At 39.3% G+C, this 27,457-nt stretch overlaps 1 protein-coding gene across 7 annotated transcripts in view; it reads right to left on the reverse strand.

Moving 5' to 3' along the window:
* The window catches only part of MOCOS (molybdenum cofactor sulfurase), a 373,228-nt gene that overhangs the window by 144,118 nt on the left and 201,653 nt on the right, over positions 1-27,457 (reverse strand). Inside the window, exon 1 of one of the 7 annotated variants that reach the window (XM_026099876.2) lies at positions 19,021-19,046. The exons of the other annotated variants lie outside the window; for them this stretch is intronic. Within the exon in view, the coding sequence (XP_025955661.1) occupies positions 19,021-19,031 (11 nt within the window). The 5' untranslated portion in view covers positions 19,032-19,046. Of the gene's footprint in view, positions 1-19,020; positions 19,047-27,457 lie in introns of those variants that run through there. 7 annotated transcript variants of the gene reach the window in all.

The raw sequence follows: 27,457 nt of genomic DNA on the forward strand, positions 1-27,457 counted from the left end.
ACAAAGACTATGGGAAGCTCACGTCATGACTAGAAGCTGTTGACCTTCATGACAAAGTGCACATCTAGAAAGCATCAAGTGTCACCCTGGGCATACTGACGGAGCAAAGTCAGATTCTGATTGGTATTACAGGACCACATACAACCAGAATAGCAGAATAGTAGGAAAGACTCATGAAAACCATAAAACACCATCCTGCAGGCTAACTGTAGGTACAGTTTGTTCTAACACACAAATATTACTCCTCTTACTGACAAAAGCCTGTAACTCCTAAAACTTTCTAGATATGACACAAGCCCCTAAGTAATTGTTTCCTTTGAAATTAAATAGCTATTCTTCTGTGGTAGAGAGGAAAGACCAGTAGCTAGATGATTTCAAAACCACTCCATCAATATTTTTTGTGAATAAAATCAGCCAGATCAGTTTGTTCTGGTGCTTGAACAACTGCCAAAGATTTGTGAAAATGCTTGTTAATCCCAATATTTTCATTACCTAGGACACACATGACTCTGCAAATTTATACCAGAAGCTCTTTTAAACAAAAATTCACCACCTGCTATTCAAGTCATCCAGACAGGAAATCGAAAAAATAATGCCTAATGTAGGCAGTTACAGAGGACTAGTCATAAACAGCAAAGGAGCTCATGAACAAACTGTTCCAAACTGTATTTGCGCAAACTAATGGCCAAATAGAAAACTACTAATGAATCTGAATCAGTTTGTAAATTATGCATTTATTAAAATCCAAATCATCTTTGCAGCAAATTTTAATAGTCACCATGAGGATGCAAGATTAAAACCAACCACAGGAAGGTTTTGTACACGGACTAACATATCTATTGCCTCAGTAAATAATGCTGTCTAGGGCAGCTTTAGCTTGAGAAGTTTTTAATCACAGTATTTTCCTCATAAGATACCCTGACAAACTAACATCACTGTCTTTTCCCTTTCCAAACTCCTCTTACCTAGCAGAGACCATAAATTTCTGATTTAAGCATTCGCCGAGCACAGACAAAGCATTTATCAAGACCTGAGTTCTTCAGCGCTGAGGAACACTTAAGGCAGTGCAATACCAGCCAGAGGTATTAGTTTTACTAGCAGCCTGTGTCAGACTTCAAATCCTGTTCACAAACTACAGAGATAAATTAAAGGGGCATCACAGTGAATTCATTTCACCTTCCTTAATATGTCTCCATCACGGACGCCTGATCACATCACCTTTTGGAGTCGCTCAGAAGTCACAGGCAGTATAGTGGACAGTTCATCTGACCTATGTTAGAAGTCTAGTTCAGGCTGAGATGTCTCACTCTTGCTATGTCTAATTCCCTCCATTGCCTGCTAAAGGTATCTAAACACCTCGTACATTGTAGCCAGATACGTTTATCCAGCTTAACCCCACCTTCCATATCTTCGGATCACGCTTATCCCTCTTTCTAATCTTAGTCAGTAAATCTTAATCTCCAACCTTCCTACATGTTCTGAGCTCCTGCCAGAAAAAATAATTCCTTAGTGTTTCAGTATCCAGTTAATTCTGCTACTGCTAGCAAGCACCACTGGCATGAGGCCTGCCTGCTTATCCTATAGTTATTTGTTGGTAACTGGTCAGAAGTTACTTCAGTTTGTTTTCTGATTCTTGGAAAGCAGAGCATTAAAGTTGGCTATTTTCCAACAGTATAATGAGCATAAACTTGTAAAAGCTCTTTCAGGAAAAAAGTTATAAAGAAAAAACCTGCACTGAGGTGTTCTGATGGCTGCAGACTCTCAAGTCCTTACAAAGCTTAATCTCTTCAGTAACCTCAGATGAGAAATTAAATATTCTTTAAGGCTTTAAAAAGAACATTATAAGCCAGATAGGTTTTTCTTTTTTTTTTTTTTTTAACATACATTGCTTCCAATCTTTTTAACATTTTTCTTTACTTAATTTTTATTTACTGGAATTTGTTTCTAGATCAGTGTTAGACTTCAAACTGCACACTTTTATGATCTTCTCTCCAGCTATGTCAGGTTTTTTTTTTTTTTTTTTCCCGTAGTGGTTTTGTACCCAGCTAAAAAATTGCTGCAAAAGCATTTTCAAGACACTGCAAGGACTGTATATATGAGCGAGATTACATTTTTCTGAAACAATGTCATATACTCCAGACACTATGACCCTAGTCAATCTGTTTTCTCTGTCGGTGCCAGAGAATATAAGTGTGGCAACTAGTAATTATCTATGACCCATCTACGAAATGGATTTGCCATCAAAAACTAGATTATTCCGTATTTGCAAATTGCTGGGCATTTTTGATTGTAAACTGCAAGTAACTGAACACAGCTACAAAAGCATAGCCCAGAATTTCTCATACTTCCCAGGAAAAATTGGACTTATTCTGTAATGCAGGAGTCACACACAAACATACACTCATTACTTATTTAGTGTTCCAATTCCTCACATTTTTACCTCAGGGTGGTGTTGCCTGTGCCTAAGGTAGGTTTGAGAAGCAGCAGCAAAGCAGCTGTGTAAATGAGCCTGTGCATTTCTTGTGCCTGGAGCGGGGGTCTCTATGCAGGCTTCACGCAAGCCCGCTCCTGAGATGTCCTGGGGATCAAAGCACGGCAGATGTAACAAGGTGTGCTGTTCCTAAATGCTCCCTCACGGCTAGCTGTCTCTCTTCTTCCACTGTCTCCCTTCTGGAGATTTAAGGACTTACACACCTGTCACATCCAGACTCGATCACTGTTATTTTAGCTGTAGACAAACAGATACACCAGAGACTGCAGCTTGTTAAGAGTATAGCTGCCTGCCTCCTCGGCAGAACGAGCCGCTTGACACACATCTTCCCAATGCTCACATCTCCCTGATGGTTCCCAACCCAGGTAACAGCTCTCAAACACATCTTTGATCCTCATCTTGAAAAATATCAACCACAAGTGAAGATCAGCTATATCACTGGTCACATATGTAGTATTTCTGACTCTCTAATATTATCCTGTTCCTCTGGGAAAATTCACTTTGCAAAATACAAGGTGAAAGGACACAACCAAAGACAAAACGCTTTCATGTCGAAAGGAGCCAGCTACACAGGAGGGGCTTATAGCAGTGATGAAGTACTCAGATGCCAAATGTCCAGAGGAGCAGAAACAGACTGTTGCCAGCCCAACCTTTTAGATCCTCCTCTTTGCCACATTTTCAGTATGACTGAGGGGTGAGCTATTAAAATCATTATTCCCCTAGTCAAAGCTTTCTTATTCAAGGAAAAAAAGATGAAGAAGGGAAAGTTTCTTGCAATTCATAAAGTGCCTGTACAGTGAGATCACACTGACTTCAGAATCGTTTAGGCCCAGAACCACAAAGGTACTCAGGTGCTTAAACAGGAACGACATGGCTTTCCAGGCCTCAGTTACTATGGTGACAGTGACTACAGCAAACACTCACACATAAATAGGCCCTATTTCATCAAGGGTTGCTTTTCAAGTATGACGCTTTTGTGTGGGAATGGTTTTAGATGAAGATGTTAATCTGAAACCACCTTAGTCTGCTTTCAAAATCCACAGAGCTTACACAAATCTATTCATGTATTTCAACAGAGTTTTTCTTTCCATGGCACAGGTATCCCAGGCAAAGTAAGCCAAATCTGCAATGTCAGTTTGCATTTCCCCTTGCTCAGGTGAAAAGCCACAAGAGTAAAGCCTGGAAGACTGCTGGCCACTGTTTGTTTGCCACTTGTTTTCCAAAGGCCCACCTCAGCGGCCTAGCACTGATCTGGCTTTCTAAGTAGAAGAATGAAGCATTTCACACAAAAGCTAAAAAAGCTCTTATCAGCACCAAGGGCAGAGAAAATAACACGAAGAGCAGAGCCAGCACTCATTGGCATGAGTTCTTGAAACCCAGAGGAGCCTCATGGTACAACAGGAGCGTTTGGTACAACAGTGGACTATCCGATCGCTTGTGAGTTAGAAATAAGCCAACACCATGAACATTAGTGAACCCATCCTGGTGACTTTAGTCACAAAAATACTCAAGAGTGAAGGGCTTTTCTGCTTGTTTGTTGCAGAGCTGTTCAAAGGATTCAAGGTGCCAGTATGCAGCGAGTTCACACTGCGCCACATTCATATTTTGGTTCAAACAGTCACAAGATTTCCCAGAAATTATGAATGGATGTTTGCTCACATGGGAAACATCATTTCTGCCTGTCAAGCTGCATTCCATTCACTTTAAATCCTGACAACTGTGTACCCAGTGCTTCTAGCAGTTGAGGGAGAAGCTGTTCTACACATGATGGATGCAACAAGGCATAAATGACTGTTAAGGGATATTCTTGGCTTGTCTTAAAACAGAACCTGGTTGCAGTTCATGACAAACACATTAGGAAACAAAGGAACAGCAGCAGCATTTTAAGGAGGTCACAAGTTACATTTTAAAATTGTGAAATTAAAACAGTTTAGAGGGCAATTAAAACACACAGGATCATGAAAGCTGTGTATAAATGCCATTGCTTTACTAATTGAAAAAAAATATATTAATCAAGATCAAGAACTGGCCACTGCAAACGTGAAAGGGGGCAAAGAGAAATATTCTGTAATTTGCTGTAGTCCTTCCCATATTGTCGGAGGATCATTCTGTTTGAAACAAAATGGATATGGGAATCACAGACTCAGACTAAGTAATGCTGTTTAAAGTCTCCCATTAGTTAATTATGATGTAAATTAAAATCCCTATTAATTAGAAAGTTCACTTCACAGGATATATGTTGATTAACCTTTCCTTTTTGCAATTTGCAAGCACATTTGTACTGCCTGGCAGCAAAAAAATCTCATGAAATCAAACGTAAGCAAAACAATACTAAGGTCCATAATCTCCTACAATCCTTCTGCAATCCATCCTCATCTTCTAGAGCTGCTAGCCAGAAAACCTGGTAACCGCCTTGCATTTCTCCCATTCTAACTCCTAGGAAAACCAGATGTCAGAGTAGTCTATGTGGGAGAAGAAACAACTACATCCCATACACTTCGGGAAACAACTTCTGAAAAGCAGATTCATCACTGGTGTGAACCACTGCAACTTCCCTAAAGCCAATTACAACAGCTTAGTTGCAATACTTATGAGCCTCTTCCTGATTTCCCAAGTACGCCACTCCGCATAGAAAAGCGGCAAGAAACCTCAGGTCAGAGGAAAATTCTCTAAATGCCCAACGGACACTATGCAACGCACAGGATGACATGCCCTACTCAGCTGAAACAGAAGGCTCAGCATCTTGTGGGATGAGACCCTCAGGCCATACCTTCAAAATAGCGATACAGCTAACTTTTTAAGTCAAAGAATTTTTACAGAATAAATCCCCTTCCATAAAATGTACAAAAGTTCCCAAACACACAAAAAAACAGAACGGAAAAACCTCCTCATGTTTGACTTCCTAGGAGGATTACTTTGAATGGGATGATTAATAGTTAGGAACGTCGGTCAAATTCCCCCTTTTGATTCCTGGTACCAAGGTCCTGAAAAAAAACAAGTGAAAGTTTCAGCTGACATCTGAAATCTGCATTGCAGCCTTTCAGTACTGGAGTTGACACCTACATGTCTCTAGCTAGCAAAAGCAGGGAAATTCATTCTTCTTACTTATGTGTACACAGATACGGTCAAATCCAGACTTGGCTAACTTCACAATACTGTCCAATATACCCACTAAGAATTCTTTTCTAGTTTCAAGATTTTAAAACTTCTCTTCTTTTGGCTGAAGGGAGGGGTTAACTATTCTTCATATTATTGGTAAATCTGCATACGGTGCATGAGAATTAATAGTCATGGTAACAGTACTGATTCAGTTCCTAACAGCATACACGTGTGGGGGCTCATGTTTTGGTACACACTCACAACTGCATAAAAGGGAGCTCTCTATCCATGATCAACTTTACTCTCAAAGAAAAATATGCTCTAGAATTTATTGCTGCTGGGATCCAAAGGTCCTGAAAGCATATTCAAGCTAAAACAAAAGACTGGGCACATTCGTGCATTACCTTGTACAGTGATGAAACCCTTTTCGGAAAAATGTAATTGAGAGAATAAATCTTGCACTAAACATAGATTTAACCTATAACCCTCTTACTTCAGTGAATCTAAGTATTCTACAAATTCATCAAAATTGGAAAGCTCTATTAGTGGCTGGGAAAAATTATATTCCATAAAAACTAGAAATTGCAACAACCTCCTCCGAGTTACTCTGCGGCCTCACATTACGATAGGGTAGCTGTGCTGGAAGCGATCTCTTCTCAAACTAGACTGGCTGTAAGCAGTAAGATCTGATCAGAGCTTTAGAGGGATGCCAAAGTTGCTTCCTGGAGCCCCGGGCTCAAATTCCAGCAGGATCAAGTCAGACTTCAAAGCCATGAAGCAGAAGAACAGAATTCCAAGATGTTTACTTTACAAAGGTCTTTCAGATAAAACCACTCCACTCTGTGTGCTTTAAAACTATTCCTATCATGATCTGAGCACTATTTCCAAAGATTTGTCACACCTCCAATGTTTTGATATTAGCTTTAGTAACATCTAATATCGCTGAGAGCAGAATGAAAAGTGCAGAATATATTTGATGAATATTTATTCAGGCTTCTAAATACATTCACGATGTGTAGGTCTGTGCCCTTTGTACACTGCTTTCTGCAAACAGCCCAGCAAATCTGCCGTGAGTTTGAATGATTACAGAATGTTCTAGGAAAGTAAATACTGAACTTGCAATTGTGCACTAGGAAACTGATTTTAAGGGTTATGTTCTAAAAGCCAAAGACAGAAGCTTAACATATACCCTGTGGCCTATCAAAGGGTTGAAATATTGAAATGCAAAATCTCAAAATCAATTGTTGGCATGCATTTTATGCGACAAGGATGACAGCAGAAATTACTTGGTGAATAACAAATCATGCTAAAGAACAGTCTAATTCTTTTTCCATTCTTTGTGGGCAATTTCCAAAATTTAAGAAATGAAATTACTAACACAGAATAAATAATTATGTGCTTTTCCTAGCTCCCTGTCACCTCACTAGGATTTTGTCCAGAACTTGTCACCAAAAAGCAAGGATTTCAACTTCTTTGCTGCAGAAGCCATATGTAAAAGACCAATCAACCCCAGAGGGATGTGCGGAAGTCCATCGTGCTGTATCTTTTTAGATATTACAATTTCAGATTTCATTAAATGTTTGCTCAGTGTGACAGGGCAGCTGAAGATGAGTGCTGCAGTATATCATTTCATACTTTTTTTTTTTATCATTTGTCTAGACCATCTGGCTACAACTCCATACTGCAAGCCCCTAAAACAAAGGTGGCTGCATAAATTACCAAAGGATGCTATCCAGGTAAGATACCTATGTGTATTACCAAGAGAAGACAGAAACTGTAAGTGGTCCACCATAAAAAGCCAAGGGGCTCTTTCCAAATCCACTTTACTGGAGGTTTAATGGCAATTAAATCTGACTGGTGACAGGTATTTTATGTTTCTATTGCTTATTCACATTAAAGATCTATTGGGCTCTTCTTCATTATGCAAGATTTTTAAACAAGTTTTTGAGAAGGGCAAGAATTGCATACACATTTTTAAACTTACTTTCATTTTTTCTGTCATCCTGCCTTTTGTAACTCTGTGCTTCCCTTGCATAACGTTTTTACAAAAATATAAAAATAAAGGCATTGCGACAGCCTGCTGCACAAGGCCTTTAAGAAAGCATGTACCTTTACTAAGTCCAAGCAATTGGGCAGACCCTGGCCCTGTTGAAGTTGGGCTGCCATCATCCAGGCTGTCACTCAGATGTGTAGATCTGGTCCGATAAGCTAGGGGTCATCACGCTACTACACTGCTATTGGTGCTACCAGTCTGTGCAGCTCAGCCTTGGCCACTTTCTTTCTGGGTGTTCAGCTCAGACTATTGGTTAGAGAGCTGCTATCAGGCTCATCAGCAAAAGGTGAGAATTGGGAATCACCACTCAGCATCTGTTTTACAATATTATTTAGCTCACTGCCCCTATAGAAAGATTAGCGAGACTTCAATCCATTGTGGTTACGTGCTTGGAGTCAGAGGCAGGATCACCTTTATTTTGCACCACCGCCATTTTCTATTCTAAAAGAATCTAGCAATATTTTTGTTAATCCTTTCATTGCTGCTAGCCACAACCAAAATGATTCTCTTTTCTACAAACTGATTCCCACTCAGCACAGAGCAGAAGCAGTGGGACCTACTTAGTAGACACCCCTGTTTCAGGGCATTGCCCTTCCCAGGGAGTTCACTACATGTTTAGAGGGGTATTACTCAATTTCTGCACACTACCAAGTGCTCATTCTGAAACATTTATTCCTGCTGAAACCACCGCCACCATTTTTAGTGTACTCTTTGTACATTGTTGGCTAGATGTCCACTTTTACCAGTGTCACACTGCTTATAATAAACCAGACCTCAGAACTCAAGCAAAAAAAAAAAGAGATACATAACTCCATTTATATTTACAGATAAGAGATTGCTTCAAATCTAGAATGTACTATCACTAATACCCAACCTTTGTACTACATAAAGAACTTCATACAGCTCTCTGAATATAACTCTGCAGGCAGAAAGCCAAAACATGGTTGATTATAAAGCAGATTCTGCTGCAGTGTGTTCCCTGACCAGTTTTTCATATGACAGATGATGGGCAGGTTCTTCAGTTCTCTCCATATAGCTACTGATTGATTTGTTTCTTTTCTTGAAACAGGAATGCCATTGCTTCCCCGGCTTCTCTCTCCCCTGCCTCCCTCCCATTTGGCAGCTATTACAGAAGCTTCTGCAGCAACAGCTATCACATCAAGTCCTGTCTATTTTTCATTGGAAGCAGCAGATGTACTATAACACTTCACCGAAGTTACGAAGGGAGTGTTGACATGAGATATCTGTACTACAAGATCACTGCAGATTTATTGGGTGCTTAGGCCTCCGGTTTGTCGTGTATTTAAGCACGTCTTCAACTCTCCATGCTTAAAGATTCCAATTGCTTTCAATTTGTCTAAAATCACGTACCTACCTAAAAAACTTCTTGAACTGAGACCTTAGATAGTAAGCTCCTCACATACATTTGTCACTCATTTTTTCCCAACCCCACAAATTATTCAAATCTCTGAAATGTCAAAACAATTTTATAAATGATCCAATACTTCCATATTCACTTTTGAGCCATACTGATTATCTTTGTTTGACCACAGGTCAAGCAGCAAAAAGAAAGTGGACTATTACTCCTCTTGCTGCCAGCAGGCTGCCAATTAAGGACGAGATGAAGAGCAGAGTTGTAATGGTTTTTTTGTATAGCTTTTTTCGTTTGTTTCTTTGCACGTATATCCTGCTGTGGAGGTCTCTGTATCTAAGAAACACTTACAGATAAAAAGACTATGGAGAAGAGAAGCTACTAAGATCTCATGGCCTGTACATTTCATTAAACATAACTTTCAAGGTTAATCTCTGTCAAAATCTTGCCACTTACCAATTTCTCATAATCATCTAAAAAGTGCAAGTTTTTACAAAATTGTGAACTGTTTCCAGTGGCTTCACATTTCATCTAAAGTATTACTGTAATATTGACAGATAAAGAAAGAGTTTAAAAACAAAAAGCAAAGCTCAAAATCTCATATTCTCTCACCACAGGCTGGTAGCATGGAGGCACAACATTTTAATTGTTGCTGTTGTTTAATTATTTGCATTTTTGTGACACACAAGAGTCTCTGCCCACCCCTAGGACCCCGATGTGAGAGATGCTGTATGTGCACAGTATAAACTAAAATCCCTGAAGAATTTAGGGATAGATCTGACCTCCTCCTGATTCCCAGGACACGCTGCATATCCTGCAGAGCCAAGGTTTACCAGCAGAGCCTTGAACAGCACTTTATTATCAGGCAGACTGGGTGAAGCAAAACCAAGGAGAGATCTGGTAGATGCAGGGTAGATTCCCCCAAAATATTCATTGTATTCTAGTTTGATTAGATATTTCGCACGCATGCACATACACAATCCTTTCAGTTAGGGAGAGATACGTATAAATAAAATGAAGATCAGTCCAGAATATTTGTAATGCTTTACATGATCTGAAATACTATGTAGAAGAATGGAGAGCAACAACTAGAGCTTCTTCTATCTGCTCCCCAAACAAAACTAATTGACCAACAATTTAAGAGAAAGGAACAAGTTACACTTTTGTGGTATCTACTATATGGAGTCTGTAAAACTTAATATGGACACATGGAGACCATTCTGCAGCCTTATGGTTCCAGTAAGGATAAAGCTTATTGTTATTCTTGGCTATTGCTCAGCAACCTTACTGGGGAAGAAAAAAAAAATACTAAAAAGATCTGCCACAAAATTGCATTCCTTTATGATCACCAGAGGTGCTGTTAATTCACTTTGAATGAGAAAGGTTTGCTTTTAAGTCATGATATGAAGCTGGTAAAAATGGTGCTTATTTATTTTGTACAATAAATCAATGAACATTTTTACCTAATATTTTGAGCAATGACTGAAAAACCAGGGAATTTGACACTTTTCTCCCCGTGGCCCCTCTTTCTCCCTTGTGCTTTCACATAATATTTGCTAACTGATGCTCAAAAAGCCAGGTCAGAAAAACACAGGCATTACAATGCACTCGCGCACACTCTGTTGCTCTAGTACATCTGCTCTTATCCACAAGAGTCAAGGTAAGCTGCACCCTGACCCCTTGCTAGTCTTAGTCAGCTCCAGTCTGAAGTGCTTACAGAGGCTAACCAACTTGTTCTCTGCACGGGTGGTAACATTTGCCAAATGAAGACTGCTTGCATAACTAAAAGTTGGCAAGTACAGGCATTTATGACATCATTTGTCTCAGGTTTTCTCCCAACCAAATTATCGGTATTGATTGTTTTATCTCATTTGAACCATTTTTTTTCCATTAGGTCTTAAAAAAAAAAAAATCACTATTTTTTGAATCCCTCTGAGCCTTTCTGAAGGAGTAGATTAAATTTACATGATTTTACATAATGTTTTGAAGACCTGGCTATTCCTATCTGTCCACAAGCGCAAAGTTTCCACCACAGTACATCTTCCTTAACATGCTATTCTCTGCCTTTGACATGATTCCTTCATCCCAATCCCAACTATTCTGATTTCTACTGCAAGAAACGGGCACTTTGACCAAATCATTCTCCCCTGAGTGGCTCTCCCACCTGCACTGTATTAAAGAGGGTATTTTGTCCTCAAGGCTCATTGTGACCTTGCTACTTCTCATCCACGGACAAGGTTTTGACTTTTGACTCTGGTCCACAAACCTTATCACGTTCTGGTGCATTTTCAAATGGTTGCTTCCCATTTCTGCTCTGGGAAAAGCTTGCAGCAAATATCCATTAAAGAAATATCCATTTATGGCTATTTTGATTACAATTCCTCCTTATTGTGTTCCACCCCAACCCCCTTCCCAGAATAAATGCTCTTTCAACAAGTAGGACATTGACATTGTTCATGTTGATCAACCTTGTCTGCTGGATTCCTTATGTCCTCTTACACGCCTGTGACGACCTGTGGTCCCAGGTCTTACACTTAAATAATAAATTCTTTGGCAAGCAGACTACCTTCCCAGACACTACCTAAAGCACCAAGCACCACAGTATGCACAAGGCACTATCACAACCCAAATAAAAACAGAAGTATAGTAACTTGTACCCATTATGTTCAAGTGTAATCCAAAATGCAAATAAAATGCAAAGAATTTGGATGCCTGATTTGGTAGCCGCTCTGAAATTTAGGCTCGCGCAAAATGCATCTAGCACCAATTGATGCTGATAATAGCTCAGTTCATTAACTGTTTTTTATTAATGACTGATTATATTTTAAACTGATTTTAACTGATAATTTTTGTTGAAGCAATTCACCCATGAGATCATGTAGAGGTTGTGTGAGAATGCAGATCTGCTCACTTCAAATTACTAGACAGAGCTTGCTTCTGTCAACGCTAGAATCTGAAATATTTCATGATCAGCATGATGCTAAAGAGGTACTTATTAGTATCTACAAAAGAAAACAACGCCTTTTTGTGTGACAGCTACCCAGAGACCCATAATATTTTTTTTAACCATGAAACTTAGCTACATCATCTACTCCTTGCTCTCAATATCAGAAACCAATGGAGTACAGTAATGAGAATAGCCAGAAACTATTAAGATAAACTCTTATAAAAGGATTCAGCATTAATAAAACAGGAGTAACTGACCAAAATCTCTCACTGACACACGCACATACACACACACGTGTTCAATAACGGAGCTTTATTTTGAGATTACAGCATGGTGGTTTCAAGTGATGTATTATTTTCTTTGGAAGTAACATATTGTACTGCTAAAATAAGACATCCACAGGGAAAAAGAAGATTACTAATGATAAATTATTGTAATCTAAAAGCAACCCAAGTAAGAGTATAGAATACTCCAATAAAAGAAACGTTTTTTTTTCTAGTAAGACAAAAATGCCATCAGAAGGAACATTCTGCAGTACACAAAAAGCCATCTCTTCCAAGAAGCCTCTGAAATACTGAGCTATTATTTCTAAATAAAAAATGTAATTAAGAAACAAAACACTTCAAATGCAATCTAAACTGGATTAATCAATAATGAATCAGCCTCATGCTCAAAATAGCAAGTCATTGTCACTAGGGATTAGCAGGTAGCACATCTGGAAAAAAAAAAGTGAGAACATTTACAATTCACCAAATATACAGTGGACCGAATTCCACACCCTTTACACATTCCAGAGGCAGACAAATCTCATAGAAAAGTAAATGAGCACTTTGCTTCTGAGTGAGGCCATAATAATTTTGCCAAAAGTAAGTAGTTAACCAGTTCTTATCACTGGGGCCTTGGTTAGCTCTATAAAGTTTTAGTGATCAAGTAATATTCCCTTTCAGTTGAAGATATAAATCTACGAAAGGGAAATATGAGCCAACAGCGTGGCCTGGCAGCCAAGAAGGTGAGGAGAATCCTGGGCTGGATTAACTGAAGCACGGCCAGTAGATTGAGGGGAGTTATTATCCCCCTCTACTCAGCGATCATTAGACACTAGGAGTACTGTGTCCAGTCTAGAACAAGAAGGATGATGATCAAACCCATCTAGTTCAGTGGAGGGACACTAAGATGGAGCACTTGCCTACAAGGAGAGGTTGTTCGGCCGGCAGAAGAGAAGGCTTTGGGGGATATCTAAGAGTAGCTTTCAATACCTTCAAGGAAGGCATTGAGAAGACAGAGCCAGGCTCTTCACAGCAGTGCATGATGGGAGGATGAGGGGCAACAGACATCAACTGAAACAAGAGAGGGTCCATCTAGACAGAAGGAAAACACTTTTTCACCATGAGGACAGTAAAGCAATGGAAGTGGTTGTCTAGAGGGATTGCGCATTCCTCGCAGGTCTTCAACTGTGTACAGTTTTCAAGGACTGGATAAAGCTTCCTGGTCTCATCTCACAGCTGACTCTGCTTTGAGTTGGAGATTGGACTATAGACCTCCTGGAGTCCCTTCTAATCGGAATTATCCTGTGAGCCTATGACTCTCAGGAAAGCATAGTTTCTTCATTACTTATCTCTTCCTTTCCCCTCAGTACATATCCCATTCTTTTTGCCATATACCAAACACTTCCTCTCTCCTTTCTTAAGATTCTCTATACTCAGTGCTTAAAGGTGACTTGTTTGGCTATTTTCTTTTACACTTTACAAGAAACAAGAAAGCAAGAAGAAAAGCAAAAACATCCCCCAAAGCAGGTTTTGGCACACTTTTTGCAAGGGTGAAAACTGGTTTGATACGCACCACAAAGCAAGACAAATAAAAATAGTTAAGTCTTAAATAATTAAGAACACGAAATCTGGCTACTAACTCCAAATGGATGTGCCAGTATTATTTTCAAAGCTGATGGTGCAAGTATGCAAAATAATAACTTCAATATTTAGAAAAATGCTGGTCAGATTCTTGCCTCCCACCCTTATGTATGTCTGTTGGCTGATACAAAAAATGTGCAATAATGCAGAGCAAAAGAACAGATGACTTTATCTACAATTCATATTAGCATAGTGAGTAATGAATTGTATTTTGGGGGGGGGGGGGGGAAGTATTTGCAGACAAAGAGCTGGGCTGTTTAGAAAAGCTTGAGGTCCATGGTGCCATGCTTGTGACCAAACCACTTAACTGTGCCTAAAAATATTTAGGTTATCAGAACACAAAACAAGTCAGAAAACAGCAAGAATATGTTTTCTTTGTTGCATTTGTATAACTCAAAACTAAAGCTCGCTTTAAAAAATATATACTCTGGACAGCAGCTAGAGATGTGCGTAGTTTTAAATGGGTGCTTGTGTCTCACTGAAACACTGGCTTGAGATTTTGACTGATGCTTATGTATTATCCCAGAGAGCAACAGATGAAAAGAATTATTTTCTAGAGCAGAGGCTTGACAGAAGGGCATTTACCAGAAGGGCAGCTTACTCAGGCTAATAGCAGCCCATTGAAATCTGAGCATATTGGTGTGGATCTTACTGGCATCAACCATCAGAGCTGTCTGCAAGTCTCAGAGGAGAAAAAAAAAAACACAGCCAAAAGGCCAGGGGGTCTAGTCTCCCAGTGTCTTCTGAATCAAAGTATTTAAAATCATCACGCACTTTCTCTCCACCTTGTTCCTTTCGGCTGGCTTTGTCTCTCTCTGCAAAGTACTAATTCCAAGGAAAAGGGTTTAGAACGTGGGCTTTTGCAGCCTGAGGTTCCTGAAAGGTGAGTATATCTTTCTCGGTCAGTCTGTCTTTTAAAGGAAGTCATTGTTCTGAACTAATGAAACAACAAAGAAAAGCTGGACCAATCTGCATTTTGTGTAAGCGCTATTTAATGTGCTTTTGCCTTCAGTTTCCCAGATTTCATTGCATCACTTTCATGTCTGATTTATGCTTATAAAAATTTGGATCCAGATATCAAAACCATGGTTATTTTGCATGTACAAGATGAGGACTGCCAGTAGTGAATGAATTGTTAAATACAGACCATTACAGATGCAAAAGCCAGACTGCCTTGTCACTTTGTTTAGTTCGTGGAGAGATCAAAAGTTCGAATTTTAATCAGTCTCTGTTACACAATTCTCATGCTTTTTAACCATTTTTCAAGAGAAAAAAAATAATGTTTTTACTGCACTTCGCATAGCTTTTCCATGAACAGCTTATCAGTAGGCATGGCTGAATGAATTGGCTTGTTGCTGCTCGAACACCACCAAGAATGCACTTGACCGATTTTACCTCCTTATACCACTGAAAAATTTCCTGGCTAATTATACTTGTGCAAATGTAGAAAACCCACATGCAGCATTCTAAAGACATTACATCACAGTTCTGATGGTTTACTGATCAGGGAAATGGTCCACATATGCAACAACAACAAAAACAGCAAAAAACCTCTGTATCGTCTTCTCTGTATCTTGGAAGAGAAGGAAGTTCTAGAAAAAACAAAAATTGTATATTCTTTTAACACAACTAGGAGTAAAGCAGCCAACAAGATAGCAAGCAATATTAAGAAACGCATAACAAGAGATGAGATGTGAAACGATTTTGGGACATTAGACTCTAAGAATATTCATACTAAAAATACTAAAGAAAAAGCACTTTGATCACAGAATCCACCTATTGTTTATGGAATTAAATCGTGTGCAATCTCAAACACACCCACTAAAGTATTTACATGTGTTTAAACATGCAAGTTCATCAATTTCATCCAAGCGCAGGACAACTATAGATGCAGATCACGTGGGTCCAGTCCTCAGATACAGCAAGTCAAGCACAGTTTGTCTGAAATAATCTCTGCTGGAAGCAGCCACTGACATCAAATGAGGATGTTACTTTGGCTCATATGGGAGAGCAAGAGGCAGAGGGGTGCTGCGAGAGCTTTGGGAGCTGAATTGCTGGGAGTTACAAGAGCATAGGATCTCACAGAAGGCTTCAGCACAGAGCAGCAACACCTCTTTCTTCAGCAACTTTTGCTGTGCAGTAGACACCAAAGGCCCTCGTTTAAATGGGTGTCGTAACTGAAAGCTGGTGTTAACAATAATATGCTTTGGATAGTAAAAAGTAGAGTTTAAAATTATGAAGCCCTATTCCACGTCTTCTGTTGTAGTCCACCTATAATAAGCACCTCTACTTACTCATGTTTAACTAATTGGTAGTCCTATTCAGAAATGTCAGCAAGAAATATGATTACTTAAGCAGAAGTACATTCATGTAACAGTAAATCAACAGCTAATTAATGTAGCAAATACCACTGCATTTTCATTATAATCATGTAATCACTCTAAGTGTATTGGTTATAGCAACAGTCAATTTTATTACACAGATATATCTCTGTTTTGATTATGTTGTTAAAACATAACTATATGGCCGGCTATTGCACATACTGGAATATTCAACAGCTTAATATCATGTTTTTCCATTTGCTCAGGTTATGATATTCATTTGGTTGTGCTTTAAGATGTACCCCTGGAATTATCATGAGCATTAGCCAATAAAGGAAGAGAACAAGACATACTGATGGAAGACAGCGTAATGCAGTATCTCAGCATGCTCATGCATAATACAGTCATTTATTTCCCTCAAGTAATAATAAAAAGGTCCATAGAGAAGCTAAGCTTTGCTATTGTGCCTGTAGAGCCAACCTTAGCGCATGTGTATGTAGCCAAAAGGGTCTTGCAAATCGGCATCCAAACTGGTACACCATGAAGCAGAGTCTTAGAGATGACTGCTTTATCATGTAGCAGGACTGGGGTACAGGCAACCTACTCCAAGAGAACAAGCTACTGACCTTCCTACTCCTGGTGCAGACTAGCACTGAGCACCACTGCGTTACCTGCTAAACCTATTTTACTTGTTCAGAACATCAGGACTATCTAAAATAACAACAAAAACATCTCCATTCCTCAAAGTTGCTCAGAACTGTCAGCATCTACCTATTACCCACTCCCTATGCAGTGGCTACTGTTTCCCTTGCTACTCATCTGTGGTAGCACCCACAACACAGAATGGCACCCACCCTTCCTATCAGGAAATAAAATGAGAATCACATTTTCAGCCCTCCCAGTCTCCCAAAGCAATGCAGCCATGGGAGAAAATATTCGTCCTGAGGGTGAACATACCTTTCACATCATAGGACTGCTACTATCTCTTTGGTACCATCTGAAACTCTAGCCCTAGAAGCATCAGCAAGAAGATTAGGACTTAAACAACCCAAGACACAAAACAAATTTTTCAGCTTACAAGAAGCCTTTCTAAAACAAGGCCTTAGAAAGTGAGAGTGAAATATGGTTAATCTATCACTACAAATACATGGCATGACCAGGACGCGCTTTTTCCTTGAAGTCTGTTTACCGAGTATTCCTGATTTTGCTTACCATAGGCATTTTGCAAGCAACTGATGAATACTTTATGTAAACAAATTTCTGTCAATGGTAAAAATCCTCTTTACCACTTTATAAGCACTTTGATTATTCATTATTCATAGTATTAAATTCAGGCATCTGAGCCACTACAGTAAGGCTTCTGCCCCTAAACTTGTCAGTAACAAGTAAACTCGTCAGTAACTTTTCTAAAAAAGAAGAGTCAGATAGCTAAGCAAAAAATAATCAGGATCTATGACCTTGCCTGTGGATATTTTGCCTTTTTTGTACGGGGTGAACATCATTTGTACAAAGAGAAGAATGCAATACATTTCCTCTGTTGGAAAATGCCTAGCCATTAAATACATGGTGGAAATACATTTATGTAGGTTCATTTCCAATGGAGCACTGGCAGGGGCTCTCAGGCTTTCTTTGCTCCTTGTCAGAGAGACTAAGGTCCTAGAAACCATAGTGAGGGAAGAGCCTCAGAACCTGGTCTCCTTAGTTCAATTTCATTTTCAAGATGCTGAAACAAAAGCACAAGCTTTTATTATTTTTAAGCACTACATTAGCGTTTTTTTCTTGCCTTTTTTTTTCCTTTGCTTTGGACAATGCAGCTAATCACCTGGCATTCAGATTTATTGCAGGCAGCATTCCTAATGTCAGTGAATAGAGAAACATAGATGTGTACAAGGATGCAAAACAAAGATGGAAACACTATATGATGTTCATGAACACCCTTTCTGTGGCACTACTGTTCTCTCTGGCCAGTATGGATTTCGAGGATATTCAGAAATAATTCTCCCTCATGCTCCCCCCATAGTCTTCGTGCTTCTGTGGGGAAGAAGCTTTCTTCTGCTGGGCAAACAGAAGCAGTCACTTACAGTCACTTTCATTCACAACAATGACTCTAAAAAGAGAGCAAAAGGAATGAGACAGTATGGGGCAGGGAGAGCACTCCTTGCTTCTTGTGATTAAATGACATCACCACACATGGACTGAGAAGATCTAGGATATTCAACATAGACAAAGAGTCAATATTCATTCAATATGAGATATGATAGCTCAGTATGACTGAATTGTCAGATTATTATGGAAACATTGTCACACATAAAAGGTAAGCCGTTCCAGTCAAAGTAACTCACTTCAAAATCCACTGCTGAGTGTTGCATGGTTATGGTTGTAACATTTATCAAGGATTTGGGAGATGCAAGTGGCAAGACTCTTTAGATTCTATGAATGACATTACTTAACACAAAAATGTATTATTAAAACCCACAGATGCCATATTTGTCTCTAAAGTTCCTTAACCAAAGGTCACTGGATGCTAGGATAGTATAGCAGGGAAGCTTCACAAAATGATTCCCTTATATTTACTCCTGCATAGGTGTATGCTATTGATACTAAAATAAGGCCTCACGCTAAGGTTAAAGTGTTGGCCTGGGACCCAGATGACCAAAATCTGAGCCACAGGTACACCTTTCATTTCCTGTGCACCTTAGAGTAAACCACATGCTTTACCTCACTGGACAAGTATCAACTAGACAAGCATCAACTACAACCAGAAACTAGACAAACATCAACATCATCTTCTCTGACACTAAGACAGCAAGCTCAATAAGATAAGACATACCTCATCACCATTTACAATCGCAAAGCTCCCATCTCCTCATCCTTCACTGCAGAGCTGTCACTGCAATACAAACCATCATTACCTCATCTATTTTTAAGCAGCCACATCTTAAGAAAGAGGGACACATAAATACAAAATTTGAGTGCAAATTCAGCTCAATCTGAAAAGCTGGGCCTCAGTTTTATATGTCCTTAAGACATAAATCCAGGGATTTGGATTCAAACATCTTCAAACTTCTGAAAGAAGAGAGAACACGTCCCAGTAGAAGGATACACAAAGTTCTCTGGCCTATAAGTGTGAAATCTTATTCCAAACATCCAATGTGATACTTTTCAGATCTAGCCACATGTTCTAACTAGACTACTGTAATTGGGAATTACAACTGTAAAAACTATAGGCATTTAAACAAACAGCAGAAAACTATCTGTTAAAACGACACTGAAGGCTTTCAGTTTAATTTTTCTTTTGTTTTAAAATAGTTTCCCCCACCTCACCCCTGCTAAGTGGCTAAACCGTAACTAATGCAATTTCTTCTCAAATATGTTCTTTCCCTCAAGACCGAATTGTTCCAACTTTCTCCCCTCCGTCTGCTGTCTTTATACAGAGTTTCTCTCCTACACAGGAAGGGATGTTCCAGGAAGGGAAAAGGTCTTCAAGGTTGTCAAGCGGCACATTCCCTTAAAATGACTTTTGAAGGAGAAGTTAGCTTACTCATGCTAATCCTTCAAACATATAACTACACTTTTCCAAAGCTGGTATTGAGTGTTGCAGTTAAAGTTACCTGCTGAAAATCTGAAGTAGATGTATCTATCCTATGTGATGCATTATTTACCAAAGAGCAGACCTCACTTGACTGATGATCAAATGTTTGTGAAGACATTTCCAACACGTATGTTACCACGATGTCTCAACATTTGTAAGACTTACTATATTTTACATTGCTATAATATTATCATTCCTACTACTACATACAAACTATTTTCCTCCTACCAAGTTGCTCCCAGCTCTAAGGAAATACTTCGAAACGTGAAGTAATATACTGGGATGATACTGCTTAACATATTCATCAGCAATCTGGACAACGGGATGGGACACACCCTCAGCAAGCTCATGGACAACACCAAATGAGGAGGACTGGTTGATATGCCGAAAGGCAGAGCTGCCATTCAAAGGGACCTGGACAGGGTGGGGGAACAAGCTGACAAACCTCACAAAATGCAGAGACAACAACATCCTGCACCTGAGACAAAATAATGCTGTGCATCAAGACAGGCTGAGGACAGACCAACTAGGCAGCAGCTTTGCAGAAAAGGACCTGGGAGTGCTGGTGGACAAGCTGACTATGGGTCAGCAGTGCACCTGTGTGGCAGTGAAGGCCAAACCACATCCTGGGCAGTAATAAAGAAAAGAATGGACAGCAGGTCAACTGATTATTCCTGTCTCCCTGGCACTCAAATTCTGTCTGGAATACTGTGTCCGGTTTTGGTCCCTCAGTTAAGAGAGATCAGCAAACTGGAACAAGTTCAGTAGAGGGTTACTAAAATGGTCATGTGGCTGGAGCACATGCCCTGAAAGCAGAGGCTGAGGGAATGGTGTTTGCTCAGCCTGGAGGAAACTTCAGGGAGGCCTCATTGCTATCTTCAATTATCAAAGAGGGGGGAGTTATAGATAAGACAGAGACAGACTCTTCTCAGAGGTATACAGTAGAAGACTAAGAGACAACACAGTTCCAGCAAGGAAAATCCTGATCTGACATAAGGAAAAAAGCGTTCACCATGAGGGTGGTCACCACTGGGAACAGCCCAGAGAAGATGTGGAATCTCCATCCCTGGAGATACTCAGCACTTGACTGGACACAGCTCTGAGCAATCTGATCTAGCTTTGAAGCTAGTCTGGCTTTGAGACCTGATGGCCTCCAGAGGCCCTTTCCAACTTGAATTACTCTACTGCTCCATACTTTAAAAGAGAAACAACAAAATATCATTATGAAATGTTGTAGGGAGAGAGAACATTGGTGCTGCTGCATGGAAGAGCAACAGAAAACGGACACACTTCTGTGAGGCAGAGGAGAGGGGGCAGAAGGCTGTATGAAAAAGTGGGATCCCACAGCTTTTTTAAAAAGTTGGAAAGAGAGAAAAAAACCAAACATGTTTGAGAGGAAACAAGTTACAAAACCTTTGGGGCTACACCAACAGAATCTCTGCCAACTGACAACCTCTAACTGGACAACTCGGAGGACTCAAGCATCAGACTCTTGGAGTAGGCTTACATAAAACCAGTTCCTTCTACGCTAAGGGCTTTAAAAGTCAACGGGGTCAGTTTAAAATTGATCCATTGTCATTTTATAGGCAGTCAGTGAAAAGAGTGCTGGGTGGATGTAATGCGATCGCAGCTGTTCAGTCCCATGAGCAGCGTGAGGCTGCATCCTGCAATAGCTATAAGCAGCAGGCAACCTCTTGGTTGGAAGCCCTACTAAGAGAAAATTGCCACTGTTGATCCTCATGCTGCTGTTGATGTTGATGGGAATTTTTACTGTATAAACAATTGCAGGATCACAGCCTACATTAAAACAGCGTAAAGAAACACATTTTAACTTCAGATGCATATGGCTCCCAGCAGCTTCTAACCTACAGGAGCTCTGTGTCAAAGGGCAAATTTGTCTCCCAGCTTACTGCTGCGTTACCTAGTTGCTGCTATAAAAAGGAGGACACAAAAAACAAAAAAGATGTATGCAGCCAGGGATATATGTCTAACTCAGTAATAACTTTATATTCTGATAATCTACTTATTTTTTAAATACCGGAAACAATGTATTTAGCACACAGAAACTGTCTAATGTGTTGGGAGCAGGCTTCTGAAAAACCTCTCTACCAGCCAAAGGTCAGTCTGTTACTCCATGTCGAATGGATTTACCCAGTTCCCCTGCAAGTCAGTGCAAAGCCTGACCTTAGGTAGGAACTGCATTAAGTAAGGTAACCTCTGCAAGGAAAACCTGTGAACAAGCACATAACTAGCCAAGTACCTGAGGTACATTAAATTTATATCTAGCTTGCACTACACAAATATATAGATAAATCTCTAATGATATGTCACCTATATCCTACTTTAGCGAGTATTCTAGAGAGTAAACCACTCCACTCCTTGTATTCTTGCTTGCAACGACACAAAGGAAAAAACTATCAATGCTGGGCCCATGCAACGCTCCCTTTGAAGGAGGTTCAATTAAATGCTGCAATACTGGCTATACTGAAGCTTCCCTTGATTCCTCTAGTCTTCTGATTAACGGGAACATTTCCTCTCTTCCTATATGGAAATTTGAGATTAGCTGTTTTAGATATCAAATAAGATGACAGTTCTTGTCACACTTATATTGCTCTGACATTGGGAGTGGAAGGAAAAAGAAAAAGAAATTTTGCTGTTCATTAGATTTTTTTCCCTCCCCCCTCTAGTGTCTGTTCCATCATTATCATTGAGGGAAAACATCTGTTACCTGACCAGTTCTCCTTCCTTCTTTAGATCCTGCTTCCCTATGGAATATTCTTCATTTTGCTGCACTTGCATTTTAGATGCCCTTTATTCTCTCTCCCCTTTGGGTATGTTCAGTTTTTACCCTACACAGGCTTCTTTTTCAAATTACGTCTAGAGAAATATGAGATGAGGAGCAGGGAAGTGTCTTCTTAGGGACTACAGCTATATTTTTTTTCTAGTCAGCTGAAGGATTTTTACTGGCATCTAGAAATTTCATGTGAAGCTACCACCAGTTAAATGCAGGCACTGTACACAAGTTCTATACTTCTTGTGTGCAAGAACAGCTCATCTAGCCTCCTTTACCTAGGCGCATATTTAAAGATTTCTTTGCTCTATTTTTAACCCAAGTTTAAAAAAAACAGCAATAATCAAGAAACTTGAAAAAGATCAAACTGTAAGACTGTATTCTTTACATCCAAAATATAAGGAAGATATAGATGTGAACAAGTACATTTGAAAACTGAAAACACCTGGGATGGAAAATCAAAAAAACCCAACCACTAACAATGATTTTCATTCTTATGACAGATTTTAATTCTAACCTACAGCTGTATAAAGTCCTTTAAATGTTATTAAAAAGTAGTGCTTCCCAATCAAAAACATTAATAAATTGTATTAATTATATTTTGCCACCAGCATCGATAGCTATCCTAGTCAAATCTAAAGGCTCAGTCATTTCTCTTCAAAGCTGTAAGGCTCTTATATTGTGTGATCAATTTGACTTGCTTGTAGGTAATTAAATTCCAGCAAGTGACAAAAACTAGACAAGATACATCGATTTCAAATAGATAAAACCTCAGAAGATGTGTTCTTTAAGTGCTCAATATGTAAAAATCTCTCAGAACATTAACAATGTTTTGCAGCTTGAAAATTAAGGTAAAAGTTAAGAGGAGGTCAAGGAGGATATATGTGTATAATTCCCTCCCTCTTTGCAAAAGGATTGCACCCCTGTAAGTACATCTAAGGCAACATCCATTAAATCACTAGGAATGGTGGCACTGATTTCTGTCCAAGTACCAGATCCAAAAATCACTGCAGTCCATACCATTGACTTCAGGGGACTTGTATGAAACCCCAAATTAATAAAGGCTCTAAATTCCCATTTGGATCATGGTGAAAAGTGAGCAAAGTGCCTTGACATCCACTGTAGGTGTGCAAGAATCAACTGCCTCAAAAAAAAAAAAAAAAAAAAAAGCTACCTATCACTCCAAACTCCTACTTCCAGCTCAAAAATTGAGGAAAACTTTCCAACTTCTAATATTCCAATTATTGGCAATGGGGCTTCAGTGTTCCATCAAAATGGAGATATATCCGTTGCTTGCACTAAACAAATGATGATGTTACTGTAAATAGATAAGCAGCCGTACATACAAATAAAATGTAATTTTACTGATAAAAGCAAGATATAAAATCGGTTCTTCATATTTCAAAGGTCCTTTGATCTTCTGTTTATTACTTAGACAATGAATTGCACATATACTGGTTGCGACTGAACATGAATTTCAAAATCACTATTCCCAAATGAAGAACTAAAAATTCTTCTGAGATGGAAGTCCTGTGCCATCCTGAGCAAACATGTCTGTATCATCTTTGAAAGTTGGTTTTAATTCCAATCAAAGTCATGGGAGTCCTCCTAAGGTGTCAAAAGACACTAATTACAGCTCCTGATGCAACAGGAAAAGAAAAATTGCTACACTGAGATTTTCCCCTCGTCTAAATTGAATGCCACATCAGCTGGGAGGTACAAACTCTGTCTCATGTAAGTAGACCTCATTGGAAAAGGGGAAGATTTTCATGAATCTGGACTGTCCTCATTTGAAAAGATGGTCACTTCTGAGTGCTCTTATCTTTCTGCCCAAAGACAGTGAAATTGGACTGAAATTCATAGGACTGAAATTCAAAAAGGATTTATTCCCCTTTCCTAGCCCCTGTCCCCTTTTGTCTTGACTGATTCCATTAAGCCCTCAAAAGACCAAAAGACTTTCAGCAATTTGGTCAGAAATAAACAAGAGGAAATCCTACTGCTCACAGCTGGTTAAGAGGAAAACTGTTTCCTAAGAATGGATTGTGCTAATCTGCCATCTTTCACTCAAGAGGAAGAGCTATGGTGCTCTTGAGGTCTTAAATAATGATTTGAGGGCATCTTGAGGGTTCAAGATGGCATTTTTCTACTGTTTTATTTCTTCTCTATTGAAAAGCAAATCAGGCTGAGCCTCAGGTCTCACAAATGTACATCGAGTCAGAAAAGAGAAAGTTGTGATGATCTCTAAGGCATTAAGAAAATTTGGTGATCACCAATTTCTTTTTCCCTTGTCAACAGCCATCTGCAGATGCCCTTACTAAATCTAGAAGCCTTCCTAGACTTTCAGAATACATTAATCTTCAGCAACAAATACAGAGCATCTTTTCTGGCATAAAAGATTTTTTTTGTTACTGATGTGAAAACACCATTAACTCATTTCAGAGGAGTGAATTTATGCACTGTGATATATTTCCACATACACTCCATTTTGTAATTAGAAGAAAGAAACCAGAAAAAAAGTAATTATAAAAAACAGTATCTGTTGCTGGCAGAGGGTGGGGGCATACATGGCTTAAGTAGGTGATCTGAGGCTTTGACCTTTTCAGTAAACTTACAGACATGCTCAGCACATTCCACTGTTTCATCAAATATTTGTATTGGTTTGGGTTAGGGCACCCTAACTTAAAGTGAGTATTATCTTGCTCCATAAGCATTTTGATCGATTTCAGTGGGAACTATTAGTAAAAGCAAACAGCACATAACATATGTCAGAGTCTCCAAGTGTGCCCACATCTTAGAAAACAGGTTTTACAAAACGTGTGCGTTCTGTGGGAATATCTTCTCCACTGTTCATAAAAGTTTTAGTATATTCAAGCCCAGGCCACAATTCCTTTACATCTCAGTCTGTCTCATATCCTGTAAATGCAACTTTCTTTGATTTAACTGCAGACACTGAAAATGAAAAAACAAAAATGCAGGCTATGCTTTTTACCTGTATTCTTTGTTTCTGGTGTACGCATCTGCCAGTTTACCTCTACTGGCTGAGCAATTATTTTTCAGCCCTTTTGAATAATATCCCCCTGCTTTTATGTGCTAGCAGCAGAAGTGCTGCACATGTCAGTTATCTTCATGCATCTCAAACCTTTTTGAGTCACTGCATTCCAAATTACAGACCTTTCTTCTGTAAGAGGAAAATCTGCTCTTCATCCCTGGGTGCAATGCCTTTTTAAACATAGATTAAAACATGAAAATACTATGCAGTGCTAAGTCAACTCTTGACAGAGCAGGCTTCTGCTAGGCAGTTATCTCCAACAACTAAACTCAGAAAATGATCTCAAGCAAATGAGGTGCCTTCCATGGAATCATGTTGATTTGTATTAATAATGCTGCTACCCTTTAATTTTTTAAGGATTGCATCTTTCGTATATCTCTCAGCACAGATGTTAAGCTAACTCGTAAAGTTACTTGGGCTGGCTAATTCCATCCTAGGAGAATGAAAACTTTTGAACTGTACAAAGCCTGACAGCACTAAGTGACACATTTGAAGGCCCCCACTAAGTTACATAAAAGTCAGAATCATACTGTATATATTTTCCTCCTCAATACATTATTAGGTTCACTTTTTCTTTTTGCCTATCCAAGCCATCTGTGTGTTGGAGAAATTAGTTCCAAATGTGTGTAATTTAAAACCCATCATTTTTCACAATGTGTGCAATCAGATTTAAATTATTTAAAAATTATCAGTGCAAGCTGCCTCACTTAACCCTTCAAGGGGAAAGAACATGGAGGAGGAAAAAAGTATATCCAGGCAGTGGACTAAAACGAATTGAAGCCAAGGTATAAGAGACTGTTAAGTAACTTTTCACAAAACAAGGTGGAAAAATCCTGACTGCACCTCATTGCCAAGACCAAAGCACCCAGGTCACAGGGACAATGTAAATTAGCTCAGAAAAGAAGCCACTGTTCTTTGCGGTGTGGCTGTCAATTATTAATTTCTATTGCAAGTCACAACCCAAGGTTTTCACAGGCAGCTCCCAGCTGTGTACCCTCTCCTTCCACATCAGGGGAAAAAAATGACCGAAAGAAAAGAAAAAAGGCCATGCTAGACTGTCTTTCTCCTCTTTGCAGCTATAAAACAAAATACAGCACGTTTCAGGGGCACAAGCAACAAGACTGATCCTCTCAATCAGCATCATGGTAAACTAGGGTAACTCTTCAAGGTCAGTGAACTTACATAGATACAGGGGAGAAGCAGCAAGTTCCCATCTTCTTTTGTGACAGAAAGGAGACCAAAATTTCACAGATGGGTGGGGGGAGAGCAACTCTAATACGCTTGGTATAGCTTGTCCATACTCAAAGGCACACAGATTTAAATCCAGTTATTTAAAAGGTTGAATTAAACTAAGGTAAGTAAAAGCATCTATAAACTCAGCCAAAGTTTGTGGTCTTAAGGACTTAAGTTTAAGGACAAAGTGAGAAGACAAAGGTCCAAGAGTTAGAACAGTTGGAAACCAGGAACTCAGAAAACACTGGTTATTTCCCTGCGTTTTTTGGATGCCTCATTTTGTCACCACTCTATTTTAATCCCTACAAGCAAGTATTTTGGAAGGGCTGTCATGAAGACAAAAGCATTAGTGATTGTGGACCCCCCACCCTCCCCCGCAAGACTTCAGGCAAGAACAACAGAAACATCGATACAGAGGTTAAACTGAATAGCACATATGATGTTTGGCAACGATTTATCTAAATCACACTTTCCAATGACTTAGAGCACAATTTTGAATACATACAATGCCCTAGGTCTTGTTAACTGCACTTGTGTATAAACCTTGCAGAATTTTAGCAGTGTTATTTCACAGGCAACTACCAAAATGAGTCTGTGGCACT

Source organism: Dromaius novaehollandiae, chromosome 2, assembly GCF_036370855.1.
Source record: "Dromaius novaehollandiae isolate bDroNov1 chromosome 2, bDroNov1.hap1, whole genome shotgun sequence".
NCBI lineage: Eukaryota > Metazoa > Chordata > Aves > Casuariiformes > Dromaiidae > Dromaius > Dromaius novaehollandiae.